The 21,113-nt window shown below is 31.7% G+C and overlaps 1 protein-coding gene across 5 annotated transcripts in view; it reads right to left on the reverse strand.

Annotated features, from left to right (window-relative positions):
* The window catches only part of LOC126720895 (uncharacterized), an 80,245-nt gene that overhangs the window by 51,772 nt on the left and 7,360 nt on the right, over positions 1-21,113 (reverse strand). For all 5 annotated transcript variants that reach the window (XM_050423745.1, XM_050423746.1, XM_050423744.1 and 2 more), the window contains exons 3-5: positions 12,703-13,008; positions 9,546-9,621; positions 4,881-5,197 (exon numbers count right to left, since the gene is read on the reverse strand). In XM_050423745.1, the coding sequence (XP_050279702.1) occupies positions 4,881-5,197; positions 9,546-9,621; positions 12,703-13,008 (699 nt within the window). The remainder of the gene's footprint in view (positions 1-4,880; positions 5,198-9,545; positions 9,622-12,702; positions 13,009-21,113) is intronic.

The raw sequence follows: 21,113 nt of genomic DNA on the forward strand, positions 1-21,113 counted from the left end.
GCTTATTGTTATTGACACTGATACACAAAGTGAAACTAATGATATTATATGCTACATGATAGTATTTTGGGAGTTGAACTCTTATTGAGGCAATTTCAAAATATTTTTGCATGGTGAATGAATTGAAAAAATTTGGATCATTATGTGAACATATTTTTTGCACAGGTTTTGCACAGGTTTGAAATGAAAAATACAGTTTAGAAATTTTTGATCATTATGTGAAATTTTGCACAGGCTTCAAATTTAGGATCATTATGAAATGAAAAATACATTATTTGGCACAAGTTTCTTGAACAAGTTGATATATTGATAATGGGCTTGAAAGCCCAATTTTTTTTATTATTAAAAAAATAGTGTTTTTTTTTTTTTAATATTTCAAACCAACTAAACCAAAAACCGCTATAAGTCGGAAAACTGACCCTAGGTGGTGTGCATCGATTTCAATTATGAAAAAACCGATCTCTATTGGTTCGATAATAAATTTATAAAAAAACCGCCCTTACCGAACTGCGCGCACCCCTGGATATTGATGTATCAGGTGTGGGTTTCTTTTTTTTTTTTCGTGATTGTCTGGTCTACAAAACCACATATGTGGTTTTGCGATATATGTTGAGATCAGGCTATAACTATGAGTGGTAGTGGGTTCGAGTTGTAATAGCGTGGCTCATTTATCAAAGAGATGAAGGGGCTTCACCGATGAAGATGAGGGCAGCGAAAGGTGAAGAGAACAGTCAAAGTGAATAACCTTGAAAGTCAAAGTAGTGGCTCTAATACCATGTGAAAGTCTAAACAACTGTATATTAAATTGTTGTTTAATTAAAGTACAATGTTGTAAATGCTCAATTTTGCATCCATAATTTAGCCTTGAGAGATGACCAAATAATCATCCTAAGTGTCCAAAAATCATGGTTGTATATTGGGCATTATTAAGTCATTCATCACTTAACATAAAAATGATCTTGAGATTCTAACGATCACAACAATACGTTTAGTTGCCAAACTAGACGGTTGGATCAAAAGATATCACTAGATCAAGTTTTAACGATCTACATGCATTCATTTGGGTGGAATTGATCACACATGATTAATTTAAGTTAATTTTGATTGGTTAACAATTAAAATTCATTAAATGAATTTCTGTGATTGGTGGTTTATTTTGTTAAAATTGTATTAGTTGCATGGGAAAAAAAGAAGTAATCTGATAATGATAAAATTGGAATGATAATTAAGTTTTTAAAGTAATTATCTCTAAAATAATCATTTTAAAGATTTAATTATTGAGTTAAGATGAATCATTAATACAAGTCAAGGACACGTCTAAGTACAATTTTGAACTCAAAAAAACACCTAAACGGAGTCCAAAACATGTAAAAAACTGAAAGTTGGACGGAACTGCTAAAAGTGCCAATTAGAACTTCAACAATGCCAATTGGCACAAATTGCAAAATTGGCTCATATACGTTCCGGTCCAGGTCATGTCTGCTAACTTTCAAAACAACTTTAGATTATTTTTTAAGCAAATATACCTCTATAAATAGAGGAGAAAATCCAAAATTCAGCACCCCTCTTCTCCTAACGGCAAAGAAACTCTAGAAGCTTTACTTTAAGATTTTATTTTTTGTTAAGTGCCAATTCTTTAGATCTCAGAGAGATCCATTCTCTCTAATTTCTAAAGTAATTCCCCATTTTGTTTGATCATTCATGCAAGTAAGTAGTTAGTTTATGAATTCCTTTCTTTCTATATCATGATATGGTTTTTAGTTTGTTTTGCATGTCTGTTTAAGTTTATTCATGTCATACCTTTATATGTTCAAGATTAACTTGTTCATATGATAACCACATGATTCATGCATTAGATAGATCTAAGATGAATTTTCAAGATTTTCTTTATGAATCTATAGTTTCTTTTTTCAAATCTTTTGTTTTCTGTTCATAAAAAACATATTTGTAGTTTTCTCTACAAATATATTGTTTTCATTCTAATAAAAAACAGATGTGGAATTTTTCTCTCAAACCTACTGTATTCTTTCTAATAAAATACAAAACTGGAATTTTTCTCTCAAACATACTGTTTTCTTTCTAATAAAATACAGATTTTCAATTTTTCTCCCAAACCTATTATTTTTACTAACAAAATAGATCTGAAATATTCTCTTTAATCTATTGTTTTCTTTCTAATCTAAAATATAGATCTAGAATATTTTTTCCAAAACCTCTTGTCGTAAAAAAGAATGGTTTCATAAAGTCTATTTCCTAACTTAATCTTAGAATTATCACTCAAACACATGTTGCATTCAAAATCATCTCATTGTATGTTTAATGGCCGGGTACATGATTGATCATTTAGTGTTTATAAGACCGGAATTTTTCCGTGAAGAATGGGTACCTAACTTCTTCCCATTCTATAACTTAGTCCCTGAACCTTAGGTTTTGGTTCATAGAGTTGTTAGGTGCACGGCACCCATTAAATCCAGCCCACAATTTTATAATAGCCCGTATAATGAGTTTGTTGGAAACTAATAGAATTCTATTTCTATAAAAAGTCTTTTATATAAGCTGATTTAGGAATCCATATGTTCCTAGGAGTGTGAGGCGGCAGAATTTTATATAAATAAGGTTCATTAGGTTTTGTGTGCCGCATAAGAAAAAGCAACAGATTGCCATATAGTGAAGAAAAAAAAAAAAAAAAAAAAGAGTACACAAGTGAATCGAAAGAGCAGCCAAGAGGAAGCCGTTTAGAGAAAAAAGACAGCCAAGAAAGAGAGCTGTGCATGGAGCAGAAAATAAAAAGGAGAGAGCAAAGTACTGCTGCCTTTGAGAAAGATAATTTGTGTGTGAGAGCAAAGAAAAATAAGAGATTTTTTTCTTTAGCCGTGAGGCATACATAAGTATTTTTGTAATTGATTTGATAATAGTGAAATTATTCGAAGTTTGTCTCAAGATTTTTCCTTTCAAGGAGAAAGGGGTTTCCATGTAAATTTTGTATTCTTGTGTGTGGTTGTTATTTTGGATTGCTAATATTGTTGATAATATTATTTAGGACTCAACAAGAGTACTGTGTTATCATCTTTTTGGTGGATTGTTTTAGGACCAAAGCTTTGTATTTTTTTTTTACCTAGATTGTATTTAGGACCAAAGTGATGTAATACTTTACTCTACCAAATTGTATATATATTTCAATCAATGAAATCTTATTCAATATGTAATCTTGTATTTTTATAGTTTTCTTATTTTTCATTAAAAAATAAGTGGTGATTCCACAATACTCCAAAAAGGAGATGCCAATACCATCTCTGTTTTTTTTTTTTTTTTTTTGAGAGCCCATCTCTCAAAAATGTGTTGTCTATTTATATAAATAGGATATGTGTGATGTACAAGAAACCCTAAATTAATTGCATTGGGCCTAAGCCGGTTTGGTCTACATTCTAAAAATGATAATAAATATAATCTTTTTAGTCCACATCCAACATTGACAAAACAATTGAAACCTTTACTAAAGAAAATATATTCTTACAATTTCATATCCATAAATCAACTTTATAACCCATAAGTTAAATGAATAAGGAACTCGAAAAGAGCCAATAAGGTCCTTAAAAAGCCACAACTAATTCAAAGTTAAGTTGAACATTGTAGAATTTTCTCACCCAAAAAAAAAAAAAAAAAAAAAAAAAAAAAAAACAAAAACAAAAACAATAACAAAAACAAAGTAAATTCCAGTGAAAATATTTTTTTATTAAAAATCATCGGTCGTATTTGGTAGTAATATTCGTGATAAGACATTGCCAAACCCAAAAAGGGTTGGAAGGGGCAACAAAAGTGGCTTCCTTTGTGTGTTATTATAGTAACATCCTACGTGCCAGGTCCTGACCTATAAGTAAGGGAGTTGATGAGGCATAGCTATTATCCTAAACTCAGGAGGGCACTAAGCAGATGCGAAAAAAAAATCCAAAAAAAATAAAATTAAAGATTATTTGTATGGTTGGTTGGCGTGTATATATTACATAGTTGAAGTTTTGTCGTTTGCAATTGGTTGATAACTACAATTGGTTTGGTTTGGTTGGTTAGACCCTTGGCTGGCCAAGGTGTGCTAACTAGAGCACCCACACTAGATGTGGGATATGTGCCAAATGCTAAATATTTGGCACATATCCCACACCAAACCCAATTTTAGCCCATTTAGTAGATGTGGTATATTGTTTTTTTTTTTTGCAACATTGAACAGTACCGTGGCAAATTTGCCACGGTACGGAAGAGATATGGTATATTGTTTGTTGTTTGTTTATTGTGTTGATGAGTAGTAAATATTATTTTAATGTGTAGTAAATATTATTTTAATGTATAGAATTGAATTATAAAACATCTGATAAATGGGATGTTGTAAAATAATGCGGTAAAATAATAAAGTAGGCATTTGATGTGATAAAATGACATAATTTTTGGAACATCTGCTACAGATGCTCTGCCAAGTGCTATCCACTAAAAGCGTTTGTAGTAGGTTACCTATCAGGGTGAATATATATAGAGGTAACCAAAACCAATCAAAAACCTACTCACATCAGATTACCTATTTCTATCCTAAAATGGGGCTTTGCTATAGTTGATCTCTAAAAAAGAAAAGAAAGAAAGTTAGCTAATATAAGAAAATTAAGTTCTTATCCTAAAATAAGGAGAAAATTTAACTAAACTGATACCAATGCTCTGAGTAACAGCTATGATGGCGTGTTTTGAAGTTGTTTGTCTTTCATTCTCTTTTATAATACTATTACTCCTTTAATTTATATAATAATAATAAATTAATAAATAAATAAATTAAAAAATTAAAAAAAACTATCTAACGTTAAAAATGTTTGAGGATGTGGATTTAAGAGATAGATACATACCTATGTAACTACTTTTGGGGAGTTTGAATATTGCTGCCAAAGTATCCCAAGCAAATTTGGCCGAAGTAATCAGCCTAATCAAGGAACAAAAGCGGGGCTCGCAGTGAACATGGATCACATGTAAAGTCATGGCATTCTGCTTGGTCCAACATGGATCATATTCTGCATTTGTAGATTCGTCAGTTACTTCCACAATGTGCCAGAGATCTTGAGCCATCAAATACGTTTTCACTTGAAAACTCCAATCCAAATAATTGTCTCCGTCAAGCCGGTCAATACCAGCACCTGTCCGGTGACACGAGCGTTCCATGATTAATCTGTCAATATATCCGTTTGCTGTTAGGAGTAATATATACCAGAGCATTAATACAAGGATATATCAATGATAGCTTCTTGAGTCGCTCATAAAAAAAAATAATAATAATAATTGATAGTTTCTTTAGTCTTGATCGACTTCCTTAAGCTGCCTCAGAGTTCAGACTGCTAACTAACGTAAAATTTAATAATTTGCAACTTCTTACTTTTTCATGATGAATAAAATATATATATATATATATTTATATATATATATATTATAGAAAATATATAAATACACACTTTCTACACAATTACACATATGTCCTAATGGGTAAAAGAAGGGGAAAATAAGTCAGCATTTTAATTGAACAACCGAGATAATCTAAGAATTATGAAAAACAAAGTCGTCACTTCAAAAACGATATCCATAGACTGAAACAAAGAGCTCTTTTTTCTTCACTTTCATTTTCCCGCAAGTAAATCAAATAAACAGCGCAACACAAAATTCAATTTGCTTAATAGAAGCACTATAGCTCCACTAATCGCACACCGTTATACTATTTTATTTATTTAAGGTTTGAAATGGAAAAGAATAGATACATGGCATCAGTAATGAAGTTAATCGAACATAAAATAAAATACGGAGTGTCTTGTACTTCTTCGCTTGAATGAGTAATGAGTAATGACTATACCTACGGGTCATATTTTCATATAAACTAGTTGTTAACCCATTTGATATGTGGGAAAACCATTTATTTAATATTTGTTTATTAGATATGAATGTTTTGCAAACGTAACTTTTGTAAAAAGATTTAAAAAATTCTTTGTTTCTTTCTCTTCGATTGCACATTAGGATTCTAATCTAAAAAATTCTTATCTTCAATATGAAACATTAAGGGGGTGTTTGGTACATCTTTTTAAACAACAATTTTTAATTTTTAAACATTACATATATTTCCACATTTTTTCATCTATATGTATTTCCACACATATTTTTAAACAATAATTTTTAGTTTTTAAGTGCATGTACCAATCACTTTCTAAATGTTTCAATTGATGCACTTGTTTTCATGTTTAGCAGATTGCTACAGTGGTACTCTACAAAATTTGAATTAAAGTTCAATTGTGCCATCAAATGAATTTAGCATGTCAAATACTTGTATGCACACAGCATACTTAACAAAAAGAAACCAAACAAAGTTAAAAACAATAGAAATAGAGGGGCTTGCTCTGGTTTTTGTGAGAAGAAGAGAAAGATAAAGAGAAGCGGTCACAGAGAGAGAAACAAACTTGAGGTAAAGAAGAAACAAAGAAATAGAAGACCGAGGAGCACACAAAACAAAGGAGGAGTTTCGATGTTGATTGGATGGAGAGGCTGAGAAAAGGAGAGGGTGTTTTTTTTATATATATTATTTTCTGCTTCAACTCTCTCCTCTCTGATTCTCTCTCTCATAGCAAGCCACAGACCAAAGAAATCCACTGGGTACGGCTATAGGCAATGGTCTGGGGATCCGAGCAGTGGCATGTTATCGGCTTATCGCTTTTGGCGTTAAATCATGCTAACGATTCAATCTTTGCCCAAGTCTTCCTTGCAAATCAGATCTGGACTTTTAATGGAAATTCTGATATGGGCTTGAATCTCGGATTTGATCGTGGATTTTGATACGGTTTTTCAATGGGGTTTCTAATGTAAATTTCTTATATTGTGATGGTTAAGTTATTTGGCTCTATAGTTAGATCATATGGATGATATTGATAATGGTTTAATCATGGTTTAGTCGATGTTTTATATTTTTATTTTGAAATAATTTCTAACTACTCTTCATGGCTCTATAACACTCATCCTATGTTCAATTATAATATACATATGAGTAAGAGGAAGAAAATAAAAAGAACCAAGATTATTATGAACATACATAATTAAGAATATGAATATATATATATATATATATAGCCTAAATGAATTTTACAATTATTTAATTATTTTAGCTAATTAAAGTGTAGAATTATCTTTTACATTCCTTGAAAGAGGGTGGACAACTGGGCATATAATTTGTTAGTTTCAAGAGTTTTCTACATTAGAAATTACAACAAAAAATAAATTGAAGGAATTATTGTTTATCATATTGATGTGGCACTTAATAATAAGAGTCTTATCAAAAAGATTGTAGAGAGAGTCTTTCAAAATGTGTATCCTATTTTATGATGTCAATTCATATTTTGGAGAATGTGGGAAAAATTTAATGTCAAAGGGTTAGGCCTGGGTCACACTATGTAAGCTAATAAGTAGGTTTGGGCTTTTCATAAGGTTTGATTTGATTTTAATTTAATTTTGAATTACAACCCATCTTTTAGATAACAGTCAAGAATCGACCTACATGTAGGAGCATTTTAGTTTTGTGTTGAGTGAACCACACTCAACCTATTGTACATCGAAGTTCATGGAGATGAGAGACTTCAAGCCTTAATGCAATTGAACACTGGGATTTGTGACGAAGGTTGTGTACCTTCTTAATACAAGCCATCAATAACTTCTGTTGTGGTTAGAAGAGAGTTTGAAACGTTGTCCCTTTTCTAGGCCAATATTTGTATTGGTTCTTTAGGCATGTAACTATTAGAAATTAATTTGTAATTTTAATAAAAGAATTTCTAGATGATGATTGTTAGTATTCCAGGGTGATAAACTGTTGGTGTTCCTAAGTCAATTATTTGTATCTAGAAGTCTAGAAGGCTCTTTCAAGTATAAATAAGTGCTATTGTACTGCTTTATGCAGATCAGAAAACACCTATCTAGCATTGTGCATGAGCAGCAGCTCTGCATCATAAAAAAACACCTTGTAATCCATTGCACTTTATCAATAAAAATTGCGCATATGCCAATAGTAACTAAGAGACTATTTGGATTTAGTGTTTTCCATCACGCATCACTCTGTTTTCATCACCCATAACTTAAAACTGGTGGGTTCCACGGCTGTTTGGTTTATTTGGATTTGTTTTTAATTTTTGTTTCAATCACTCAATTTTCTGATTTTTGAATGATGAGTTATTATTATTTTTCTTTAATAATGTGTTTTTCTTATTTACTTTACTCACATATGAAATGGTTTTTTCTTCACTAATTTTTTTTCTTTACTCATATATGACATTTTATGAGAGAGACTGTCAACCTCTCCCTTCCCCTTTTCGTTTTCCTCTTAAATTTGGTAAATACATAAACAAACAATTAAAACGTACTACATGCCAATAACAAAATAATACAAATAAAAAATAGGAGCTCTTATTCAATCAGCATACTTGGGAGAGAACAAAAACAAAAATTCAATCTTTACACATGAAACTCACCAGTTTATCAAACTGAATAAACCCAATTCAAAGAACAACAATCAAACTTCAAAAAAAATCGAAATCCAATAAAAAATTACCAATAAATCACATCATAAAAAAAAAATAAAAGAACCGACAAAATACAAACTTGAAATTAATATCTAACATACATTTCCCACCAAACCTAAGTAAAATAAATTTTCCCTCTTAAAAATAAAAATTTACAAAAACATATATTTCTCCCAAATCTCTTTCTCATTAACCAAACAAACCCCCCCCCCCCCCCCACCAAAAAAAAAAAAAAAAATTGTGTACAAATGCAAGTCTTCTCTCTCTCCCCCCAAAATTCTTTTTTTTTTTTTTTTTTTTTTTTTTTTTTGAAGCCCTCTCTGTCCAACCCCACCCCCCAAAATTCAGTCATCCTTTTCTTTCTCTCTTTCTTTTATTGTTCATAGATAATGTTTAAATAAACTTCCTTCCTTACATAAATATTTTTTTAATAAACTATTATCAATTTTTACTCTAAGATTTAATTTGTTATTTTTGACAAGTTCAAGGTTTAATTTGTTACTTTTCAAAAACATATGGTTTAATTTGGACTGCCCGGTTTAAAACCATTCCCCTATTATTTTTATATTATTTTTCTGATTATAAGTGATAGGTCAATTAAGATATCAAATCCATTCGAACCTTTGGCAATATCACATGATAACAAATGTTTTATATTGTTTAATTATTGTTTTGGTAATTTTTACTAGTTCATACATAACTTCCATCACATTGAATAATAACTCTACGGTCGGTATCACATCCCAAAAACATTAGAAATAACCATACATAAATAAAAAAATAAAAAATAAATAAAAAACAAGTCAATAAATATACACATGTAATCTTTTACTAAACAATCAGATAAATGAAGCTAATCAAAGTGTTAACTTCTGCCTTTTCTTTTTTAATGTAAAGAAATAAGTCAATAGATCTTTCAAAATTTTAAATTTTTTATTAAAAACCAAATAAATGGAACTCAACTTAGAAAGGTACCTTCTATTTCTTCTTTCTTCTCGTCCTCTTCTAGCTTTTTCTTCATCAATGTGTACAATGGTCCCTTTTGTTTGGGCTTTAAAAGAACAAACAAGTGGTATTAGAGCGAGTTCACTTTGATTGGATTAATGTCTTGAATGAGAACCTTAATCCCTGCTGTCATGGATAATTTTAAGTATCTGTTTGCTCATATTTGTGATGATTTGAATAAAAAGGACACTATTGTTTTTGTTGATCTTGTTGATGCTTGTGAAACTCTCCGTAGGGAATTAACTAAATCTATGAAAATTGCTAAAAAATTCAGAGAAGAGTTAAAATTAGCTAATCTTCAAAAAAGAGGAATTGATTGTGAGATTAGATGAATCTAATAAAAAAAATGAATTTTTGAGAAATCAACTCTCCTCTCAAGATGAGTAGATGAAAAGCTTGGAACAAAAGTTAGCTGAGTCTAAAGCTAAACTTGAAAATTTGACAACTACTAAGCCTATTGTTGATGATAGATTTGTTTCTGTTTCTCTCAAGCCTAAAGCTGACAAAATATATATTCCTCCTTTCAAGAGGAATCATGAAAAAAAAAAAAAAAAAAAAAAAGAAGCTTATTTTGCTAGGTTAGACAAAGGTAAAAGTTCTGATGTAAAAGCTGAAGTTTTTAAACCTATGTCTACCTGTCATCTATGTGGTGTTATTGGTCATATTAGACCAAATTGTTCTTTGTTGAGGCGAGAACCAAAGCCTATGACCAGAAACCCCACTAGGAATACTTATGTTCCTAAATTTGTTTCTGTCTATCACTTTTGTGGTGTCCATGGTCACAATCGTCCTAACTATCATAAATTGAAATTTAAACATTTTGTGTTTCAGTCTAGGATATGTGATGATATTTCTCCTACCATAAGTCTTGATAAATTGATTCAAATGCTATTGAAAAATTTAAGCTTGTTGGCTTGTGAAAAGAAATTGCAAGATTTTAGTCTCTCTCAAAAGAAAGTTGTAATCCCTCAAATACACTCTGTTTCTCAAGGTTTTTCACCTACAAAGCCAAAGATGTGTGCTATATGTGTGAGAAAAGACTTGCTAAGGTGAGTGTTGTTTATTTATCCTTGATATAATTCTTTCAATTATTATTTGTGGACATGTTTTTATTTATGTTTTAGGTTGTTTTGTTTAAAAAAAAATAATTCCCAAAAATATTGACAATTTTCAAAAAGACAAATATATATATATATATATATATATATTGTCTTGTTTTCTTGAGGATTACATGAATTATGATATCTCTCTCTTAATTTAGGAGATACTTGATTTTGTAGAGAAACTTAAATAGCGTGTTGCATAACTAAGTGCATGACTATTTTGAGATAAATACTATTTTGTATGAGTAAGTACTAGTTTGTACATGTACTCATGGGTTAATTAAGAAATTGATATTTCTTGTTTGTGTACCCTCTATAGCTTAGTTGAGCACTGTTCATGCATTACTTCTGCATTTGTTCATTTAGCATAATGTGTGCTTTTTGTTTTTGTTCATAATGAAAATTTGAAAATTCAAAAATATTTGTTTTGTATTACACATCACCAAGTGTGTAATTGAGGTTGGCTTATGAAATTCGCATTTCATGACTGTGTACCTTGTTTAGCATTGATGAGCACTATTTTCCATCTACATATCACCTTTTGGGTAACTCATACACATATTAGTTGCACACACCACAAACAAATCTTTGTTAAACTCTGTACATGTGATTGTGTGTTAATTTTTGTGTTCATCCAAAATTGTGCTTCTTGAAATATTTAATACTTTTTGGGGTTGTGAGGTAAAAATTGTGTGAAGGAAATTCTTTTTGAAGCTTGATAATTTTTTTTAAGGGAAAGTTTTTGGAAATCATATGGAATCATTAACATGCATCTCATATCATAAAAACTGTTTTACAAATGTTTTTGCATAAAATTTCCAAATTTTAAAGTTTTGAAATTTTTAACTAATTTGACCGATCGAAGATCTCCCTCAACTGATTGAAAATGTGAGCTTTTGTGTTCAAAACTCTCTACCTCTCTTGATCGATACTTGATCAACGTTCAACCGATCAAAACTGGAAAATTTTCAGTTTTTAAGTTTTTAACTGATCAGTCTTTTCATGCATTGCACATATAGATTAGGACATGCATTGCATTGTTTTCTTTATCCATCTTGCATTTTTGCAATCATATCTCTCACTATTTTCACACATATCACACATACACTTTGCTAAATTGGGTACTCAACTTGATTTAAAAATTGATTGAATAATTTTTGAGTTTTGTACATTTTAGTATATGTTATTTTTTGTGTGAATTGGAGAAAATATTTTTTTGAAATATGGTTGATAATACATGTGCAAATATTTTCTCTAAAACACTTAGCATGCTAAATTTTTATATCTTTGAGATCTATATTGTAGTCTTAACTGATTGAGCCTGAAATGTTTGCATGCATCTGTTATGGGTCACATAGTGTCAAGTTTACTTATATTGAAAGAGAGAGAATATTTGTGTTCATGTGTATCCTTAACTTAATTTTTTTTAAGTCAGGTTTGTGCCTTTTTAGTTTTCCCTACCTCCTAAATTTTCCCGAAAACTGTTTTTCCCAAACGTATTTTGTTTTTCCTATTTTTACAGGGAGAAAGCTATTTTTAAAATCTATGTTGTTCATAGGGTGAGTTGTTACTCTTTAAAGGGGGAGTTGTTACTCTTTAGGTTCAGTGTTAATTTTTATACATATTATCTTTTTGACCTTCTATTATTAATACTTATTAAATTAAATATAAATTACAAATAAATATATATATTTTTGTCAAATATTTATGGAAGACATGATTTCCAACTTGACTTTAGTTGTTTTGTGCTTGTGTGTACGTCCATGTGTGAAAGTGTGTGTAATTACTAATTAACACTCCCCCGTTAATTAATGTCCTCTATTTATATAATTTTTCCATTGTCAATTAGAATCCAACCATTAACTTGACTAAATCAAATAAAAAAGATTTTCTTAATAATAAATTTTTTAAAACATTGTGAGTTTGATATATAGGTCGAATAGATAGAAGACCAATCGAACAAGACCACTTATTTTCGAATGTTGAGTGTGCATAATTTTGAGAGACAAAAGAGAGATAGCTACCTGTTTCCTTGGACAGCTTTTCTTCCAATAGTTCCCAATAAATTTTGGCCGCTCTGTGATCAGTGGAATCAAAATTATTGAAAGCAAAATTACTCTCAGTATTGGAGTAAGCATCGAAGAATTTCGAGGAAGATTCCTCAATCAAATATAAAGCCATGGCATTCTTCTTTCTCCAAGCATTAAACGCAATTTCATCTTCTGGCGCAGGAGGCTCAGTGGTTGCTTCAACAATGTCCCAAAGATCTATAGTCATCAAATATGTTTTCATTCGAACGCTCCAAGCCTCAGGAGTTTCTTCCTCATCAACTGAAAATACAACAAATAAGTATTTCATTCTCACATACCAAACTGGTTATGAGAAGATGCCTAAAATACCATAATGATATTATACCGAAGTTTAATTTAATTGAAAAATCTATTGTACCGCACCATTATAGCTTGCTCTAGCTTATCCTTATATTTCATACTAATAAAATTTTAAATATGATTTGGCAGCGAGAGACTTTAAGGCATTTCCCTCACCTGATTAAAATGAACTTGTAATTTGGAAGATTTAAAAGAAAAAAACAAACTGAAAATGGATGGAGAGGAAGCTCACAACCAACACCATAGTCCAACTTGCCATCAAAAACTAAAACGATAATTGAGAGCTCTAGGAGATCAAAAAGAAGTTGTCAAGATAGTGTTTTGGGATTTAGAAACAGAAGATAAGAAGAAATTAGAAATGGAGCAATAAAAAAGCACAAAGAAAAAAGGAGTGGGGAGCTGGGGTTGTTGGAGAAGTGATGGGGAAATTGTAAAGTTTTAGATTGACAAATTCCATAACAGTAATAATTATATATTAAGTTTGTAATGTTTTATTCAGTGCTCAATATTAAAGTGTAAAAATGCAGCTCAAAGAAGACGTTCTGCCAAGATTTTGACTGCCATTCGATTGACTTTCTATAAGTTCACCTGCTTCTTGTAGTGCCTTGAACTTGCAACTTTTCTTAATATAATAGATTTCCTTATTTGGGGTGCGTCTCCACTGCTTTTTCACTTTGTTACCAAATCTACGAGTCATCTATTATTTCTTCCCTTCCTATATAGATTTGGTATTTGTTGTGGTTGTGGTTGCGATTAAATTGTTAAACTTGTGTTCACATAATTGGCACAGTAGGTAAATAGGTATCATACATATGATCAGTTAGGGATTGATTTCCTGAGTTTGATCATTGACCCTTATTATCTTAGACAAGTACAAATCTAGGCTATAAGTGCTTAGGTTATGGACACATTCGTGCTGAATGCCCTAATTATAATAGGTCCAAGTTTAAAATGACAAAGGTACTCTTGAATAAAGGTCTAAAAATTGTTGTGAAGGGAAAGAAAAATTTATATATAGCTTACTCTACCTCTACCTCAGTATGTATTAAGGATGAGTCTTGTTAGGGTCATATTTTCAATGCAATTGACTAATCCTTTAATGAAACACATTTTACTTGTAATTGGTAGATCTAAATTGGGTTTAATGTATCAAGAAGTATGTTGTTCATGCATATCAAGTGGTTTTATTAAAGAAATGAAGGATAATCTAAGAAACAAGTGAAGAAAAGCTGATTCATTAAGTCTTGACACAAGGTTGTTAGATGCCGCTATCGAGGATTAACGGAGAAGCCCAACACAAGCTCGATCTATCGAAAATTACAATTTTAGAATTTCCAAATCTGAAATTTGGCCTATGATGACTTGTTTGATTTGGCTTTCTTTTCTTACAACCCAAGTCATATAAAAGGCTTATTTTAAGAGTCATCATACACAAAAATAGAGACATAAGAGCATATATTCTCTGTGTGAAACAGTTGTGTTTGCACGTCATAGCGTTTTATAACCAAGTGCTTCTTAATCATCATTGTCGATGAAGTGAAGAACTTTGCAGCCAACAACAACCATTCAAGTTAATGGAGTTTGTCACGTACTAAGATCTCTACAAAGGAGTTAGTCACAAATTGAAGATTTGTGCAACAAAGGAAATAAGGTTGCTATAAGATCAAGTCCAATTGCGTATTGGAGTACTGTAGGTTGGTATATTGAGATAAACCAAGGTAGTGGTAAGATTCCTTATACTTGTAACCGCTTGATTATTGATTAGTGGATTCTTGGAAGTTGTGACCTTAAATTCACCCAATGGAGTTTTTGCCTTGCGAGAAAGGCTTTCCCCATTTGTCAACAAATCACCATCTCAATTTAATTTCCACTGCATTTAGTTTATTTGGTGATTTGTTGATACCTCCATGATTTGCATGTAATTTGACCCAACTAATCAACTTGTGTAATCGAATTAATTAATCGGGGTCAATCTTTCTTCTTAAACCAACAAGTGGTATCAAAGCGAGCACATTCTAATTAGGTTTTAATATTTGTTGTGTGATCTATTGACCCCTGTTGTTATAGATCATGGACAATCTCTAATTATACCTCATTTATTTGATGACTAACTATGCATGCTAGAAGCTATGCATGAGAGCTTTTTTGCAGTCTTTAGATGAAAAAGTGTGGATGGCTTGGATGGACCAAACCTACTGATCCACCCGCATCTTGGGATGATAACATAATCAAAGCTACAAACTTCAACAATAGGGCATTGAATGCCTTGTTTAGTGCTGTGACTAACGAGGAGTTTAAGAAGATCTCATCCACTGAGATTGCAAATGAAGCATGGACAATCCTTCAAAACACATATTAAGGAACCAAGGCTGTGAAAGATTCCAAGCTTCAAAGGCTTACCACAAGTTTTGAAGAAATAAGGATGGATAATGATGAGGTGTTTGATGATTTCTATGCCAAGCTCAAGTAACCAAAACACCTTCGAAACGTTAAAATGACCAAAATACCCTCAAAACCTTAACATGACCAAAGTACCCCCAAACCCCAAAAAATGACCAAAATACCCCTGAAACCTAAAAATTACCAAAATACCCCCCAAACCCAAAAAATGACTGAATTACCCCCGAAACCTAAAAATTAACAAAATACACTCAAAACCTAAAAAATTACCAAAATATCCCCAAAACCTAAAAAATTACTAAAATATCTCCGAAACCTAAAAAATGACTAAAATACCCCCGAAACCTAAAAAATTACCAAAATACCCTAAAACCTAAAAAATGATCAAAATAACCCCAAAACCTAAGAAAATGACCGAAATACCCTTGAACCTAAAAATTACCAAAATACACCCTAAACCTAAAAAATTATCAAAATACCGTCTAAACCTAAAAAATGATCAAAATACCTCCGAAACCTATAAAATGACTGAAATACCCTCGAAACCTAAAAAATTAGCAAAATACCCTGAAATAAAAAAAAAATGATCAAAATACCCCAAAACTTGAAAAATTACAAAAATAACCCCAAAACCTTAAAAAAATTATCAATAAAAACTCCTGAAACCTAAATTATGACCAAAATACACCTAAACACGTAAGATGACCAAAATGCACCTGAAACATCTAAAATTACCAAAATAGAGGTTTGGGGTATTTTGGTTATTTCAAGGATATTTTCGACAAATTAAAGGTTCTAAGGGTATTTTAGTCATTTTATAGGTTCAAGGGGATTTCGGTAATTTTTCAAGTTTCAAGGGAATTTCGGTAATTTTTTTGGTTTCGGGGTTATTTTGATCATTTTTTAGATTCTTAGGGTATTTCAGTCATTTTTTAGGTTACGAGGGCATTTCTGTCATCTTTTAGGTTTTAGGGGTATTTCAATAATTTTTATATTTTTTGGTTATTTCAGTAAATTTCTAGGTTTCAAAAGTATTTTGGTAATTTTTAGATTTTGGGGTATTTCGGTAATTTTTTAGGCTTTGGGGGTATTTTGGTCATTTTGTGGGTTTTGGGGGGAGGGGGTTTGGTAATTTTTTGGGTTTAGGGGTATTTCGATAATTTTTTAGTTTCGGGATATTTTGGTCATTTTTTGGATTTTGGGGGTATTTTTGTCATTTTTTGGTTTTGGGGGGTATTTTGGTCATTTTCTTAGGTTTTGGAGTATTTTGGTTATTTTGGTTTGGGGGTATTTTGGTCATTTTTAGGTTTCAAGGGTATTTTTGTCATTTTTTGGATTTTGGGGATATTTTGGACATTTTAGAGGTTTTGGGTGGTATTTTGCTCATTTTAGAGATTTTGGAAGTATTTTGGTCATTTTAGTGGTTTTTAAGCATATTTGATGATTTTAGAGATATTGGGGGTATTTTGGTCATTTTAGAGATTTCATGGGTATTTTGCTCATTTTGGAGATTTTGGAGATATTTTGGTCATTTTAGTGGTTTTTGATCGTATTTGGTAATTTTAGAGATATCTGGGTTATTTTGGTTATTTTAGAGGTTTCATGGATATTTTGCTCATTTTAGAGATTTTGGCAAGTGTATATTGATAATTTTGGATATCCAAGGGTATATTGGTAATTTTGGAAGTGTAGAGGTATTTTCGTCACTTTAGGTATTTAAGGGTATTTTGGTAATTTTGGAGGTCAAGAGGGTATTCAAGTAGTTTTAGAGGTATTTGAGTCATATTGGGTTAAATAGGTGGGTTACTAATTAAATGGGTTGGGTTGATAATGAATAATTAATTTATATATAAATGGTTCATAAATGGATAAATGGGTAATTACACACCCAACCTATTTATGACTTAACTCATTTATGACCCAGTCCGCCCATTTGCCACCCCTAACTATGAGTAATTTGAATAGAAATTTGATCGTCATAGTAGATTAAAGTGATAGTAGAGCAGCCAATTCCAAAAGCTTGTAGTAAACAACGCATCCACAGAAACATTGTGGTGTTTGCAAGAGTGTAATATTCAGCCTTAATACTAGTCACCACACACTTCATTGATGGGGATTGGACTCACCAAAAGAAAATCTTGAACTTTTGCTCTATAGCTAATCACAAAGAGGACACCATAGGTAGAGCGGATGAGTCATGTTTGTTGAAGTGGGGTATAGACCAGTTGTTTACAATCACCACGGACAATGCTAGTTCTAATGAGGTGGCAATTGATTATGTGAAGAAGAAAACAAAAGAAAGAAATAGTAGCATATTGGGTGGTAAGTTCATGCATATACATTGTTTTAGAGGTATTTGAGTCATATTGGGTTAAATAGGTGGGTTACTAATTAAATGGGTTGGGTTGATAATGAATAATTAATTTATATATAAATGGTTCATAAATGGATAAATGGGTAATTACACACCCAACCTATTTATGACTTAACTCATTTATGACCCAGTCCGCCCATTTGCCACCCCTAACTATGAGTAATTTGAATAGAAATTTGATCGTCATAGTAGATTAAAGTGATAGTAGAGTAGCCAATTCCAAAAGCTTGTAGTAAACAACGCATCCACAGAAACATTGTGGTGTTTGCAAGAGTGTAATATTCAGCCTTAATACTAGTCACCACACACTTCATTGATGGGGATTGGACTCACCAAAAGAAAATCTTGAACTTTTGCTCTATAGCTAATCACAAAGAGGACACCATAGGTAGAGCGGATGAGTCATGTTTGTTGAAGTGGGGTATAGACCAGTTGTTTACAATTACCACGGACAATGCTAGTTCTAATGAGGTGGCAATTGATTATGTGAAGAAGAAAACAAAAGAAAGAAATAGTAGCATATTGGGTGGTAAGTTCATGCATATACATTGTTGTGCGCATATCTTGAATTTGATTGTGCAAAGTGGGTTGAAGTTTATTCATGAATCAATTGCCAAAGTTCGGAATGCGGTGCAATATATGAGAGCCTCTCCCGCAAGGTTTGAGCAATTTCAAGAATGTGTTGAAAATGAGAAAATCAAAACCCAATGTTTGTTGTCCCTTGATGTGCCAACAAGGTGCAATTCCACTTATCTCATGTTAGATTTTGTTTAGAAATTTGTGAAAGCATTTGATAGGTTGGAAGAGGAAGATGGGTATTACAAACTTTATTTTTGTGAAGCAGATAGAAATAGGAAAAAGCTCATTGGTCCTCCTAACTATCTTGATTAGGAAAACGTCAAGACCTTTGTGAAATTTCTAGGCATATTTTACGAGGTGACACTTAGATTTTCTGGGTCCTTGTTTGTCACTTCTAATATATACTTCCATGAGCTAATTAGCATTGAAGATCAATTGCAACAGTTGTGTAATGTTGATGGGAATCTACTTTTGAGGAGTGTGACGGTAGAGATAATAAAAAAAAAATATGATAAGTATTGGGGAAGTATGGATAATATCAATTTGATACTTTTTGTTGCTATTGTTCTTGACCCAAGGTATAAATTGAAGTATGTAAAGTTTTGAATTAGGGAGTGGTATGGAAAGGACAAGGGGGATGCGATGAGCTCTAAGGTTCGGGATGCATTGAAGAGGTTGTATGTGAAGAGAGTGGGTCAAAATGGAGATTCAAGTTCTAGTGGTAGTGGTGCTTCATTGTCTAGGGACTCCAGGCCAAGTGTTGGCAATGCTTCATTGTCTGATCACATTAAAAGTTATAACATTAAGTTTAAGCAACACTTGACGGACGAGAACAGTGTGAAAAGCAAATCTGAGTTGGATAGGTATTTTTTGGAATCTTCTGAGGACCCTAATGTGGAAGATTTTGACATCTTGATGTGGAGGAAAATGAATTCTTCTAGATATCAAGTCCTTTCCCAAATTGCTCGTGATGTGTTGGCTATTCCTGTCACTACAGTTGCATCAGAGTCTGCTTTTAGTAGGGGGCGTGTTTTGGATTCGTTTCATAGTTCACTATCTCCTAATACAGTTGAAGCCCTTATTTGCACCCAAAATTGGTTGAAGGATGCAAAGAAAAAAAATACCAATAAAGCTTCAAGAGTGCATGGATAATGTGGAGGATATGGATGGTTTTGAGATTGACACTAGTACATATATGTTCATTTTGTTTGTTGTATATATCAATTGTTTACTTATTTGCTCAATGCTTACGAATCATTTTATTTTGAATGGGATTATAGAAATTGCATCGGTTTGCCCAATGCCTATGGAGGGGGATCCAAGCACTGTTGTGTTGAATGATGATGAGTGATGTGCTACTCTTTGCTTGGAATTAGTTAGTAGTTAGTATTATATAAGTATACTTGCTATTCTCATTCGTTTGTGCTAATTATAAATATTCTATTGTTCATAAACGTTTTATTGTTATTAACACATATTTATTTTGTTTTGTTTAGTATTTTGTAGGAGTTCTAGAATGATGCATAGTACACAAACTTATTGGACAAAGGACTTACAAGAATTAGCATTCTTTTGCCTATATGCTAATTATATCTGTACATGTTATTGGTAGTGAACTTTTCACTAATGATAGTTATTTAGGTATTCATGGGTGGGATTATTATTGGGGATACAAGCAATTAGCATTCCTTTGCCTAAATGCTAATTTAATTTGTGTATCTTTCTTTTAGCATTTGTGGCCAATGACAAATGGTTCTGTAATACGTTATTAAGTAGATATATTAACGCTTATTGTTATTGACACTGATACACACAAAGGCACTAATGATATTATATGCTACATGATAGTATTTTGGGAGTTGAACTCTTATTGAGGCAATTTCAAAATATTTTTGCATGGTGAATGAAATGAAAAGATTTGGATCATTATGTGAACATATTTATTGCACAGGTTTTGCATAGGTTTGAAATGAAAAATACAGTTTAGAAATTTTGGATCATTATGTGATCATTATGTGAAATTTTGCACAAGCTTCAAATTTAGGATCATTATGAAATGAAAATTACATTATTTGGCACAATTTTCTTGAACAGGTTGATATATTGATATTGGGCTTGATAGCCCAATTTTTTTATCATGAAAAAAATAGTTTTTTTTTTTTTAATATTTCAAACCGACTAAACCGCACTGCAAAAAGCCACACCGCTATAGGTCGAAAAACTGACCCTAGGTGGTGTGCATCGGTTTCAATTATAAAAAAACCGATCTCTATGTGAACATTTTTTTTTTTTTTTTTGATTGTCTGATCTACAAAACCTTGTATGTGGTTTTGCATTTTATATTGAGATCAGGCTATAACTATGGGTGGCAATGGGTTTGAGTTGCAATAGCGTGGCTCATTTATAACAGAGATGAAGGGGCTTCACTGATGAAGATGAGGGCAGCGAAAGGTGAAGAGAACAGTCAAAGTGAATAACCTTGAAAGTCAAAGTAGTGGCTCTAATACCATGTGAAAGTCTAAACAACTGAATATTAAATTGTTCTTTAATTAAAGTACAATGTTGCAGATGCTCAATTTTGCATCCATAATTTAGCCTTGAGAGATGACCAAATAATCATCCTAAGTGCCCAAAAATCATGGTTGTATATTAGGCATTATTAAGTCATTCATCACTTAACATAAAAATGATC

Source organism: Quercus robur, chromosome 4, assembly GCF_932294415.1.
Source record: "Quercus robur chromosome 4, dhQueRobu3.1, whole genome shotgun sequence".
NCBI lineage: Eukaryota > Viridiplantae > Streptophyta > Magnoliopsida > Fagales > Fagaceae > Quercus > Quercus robur.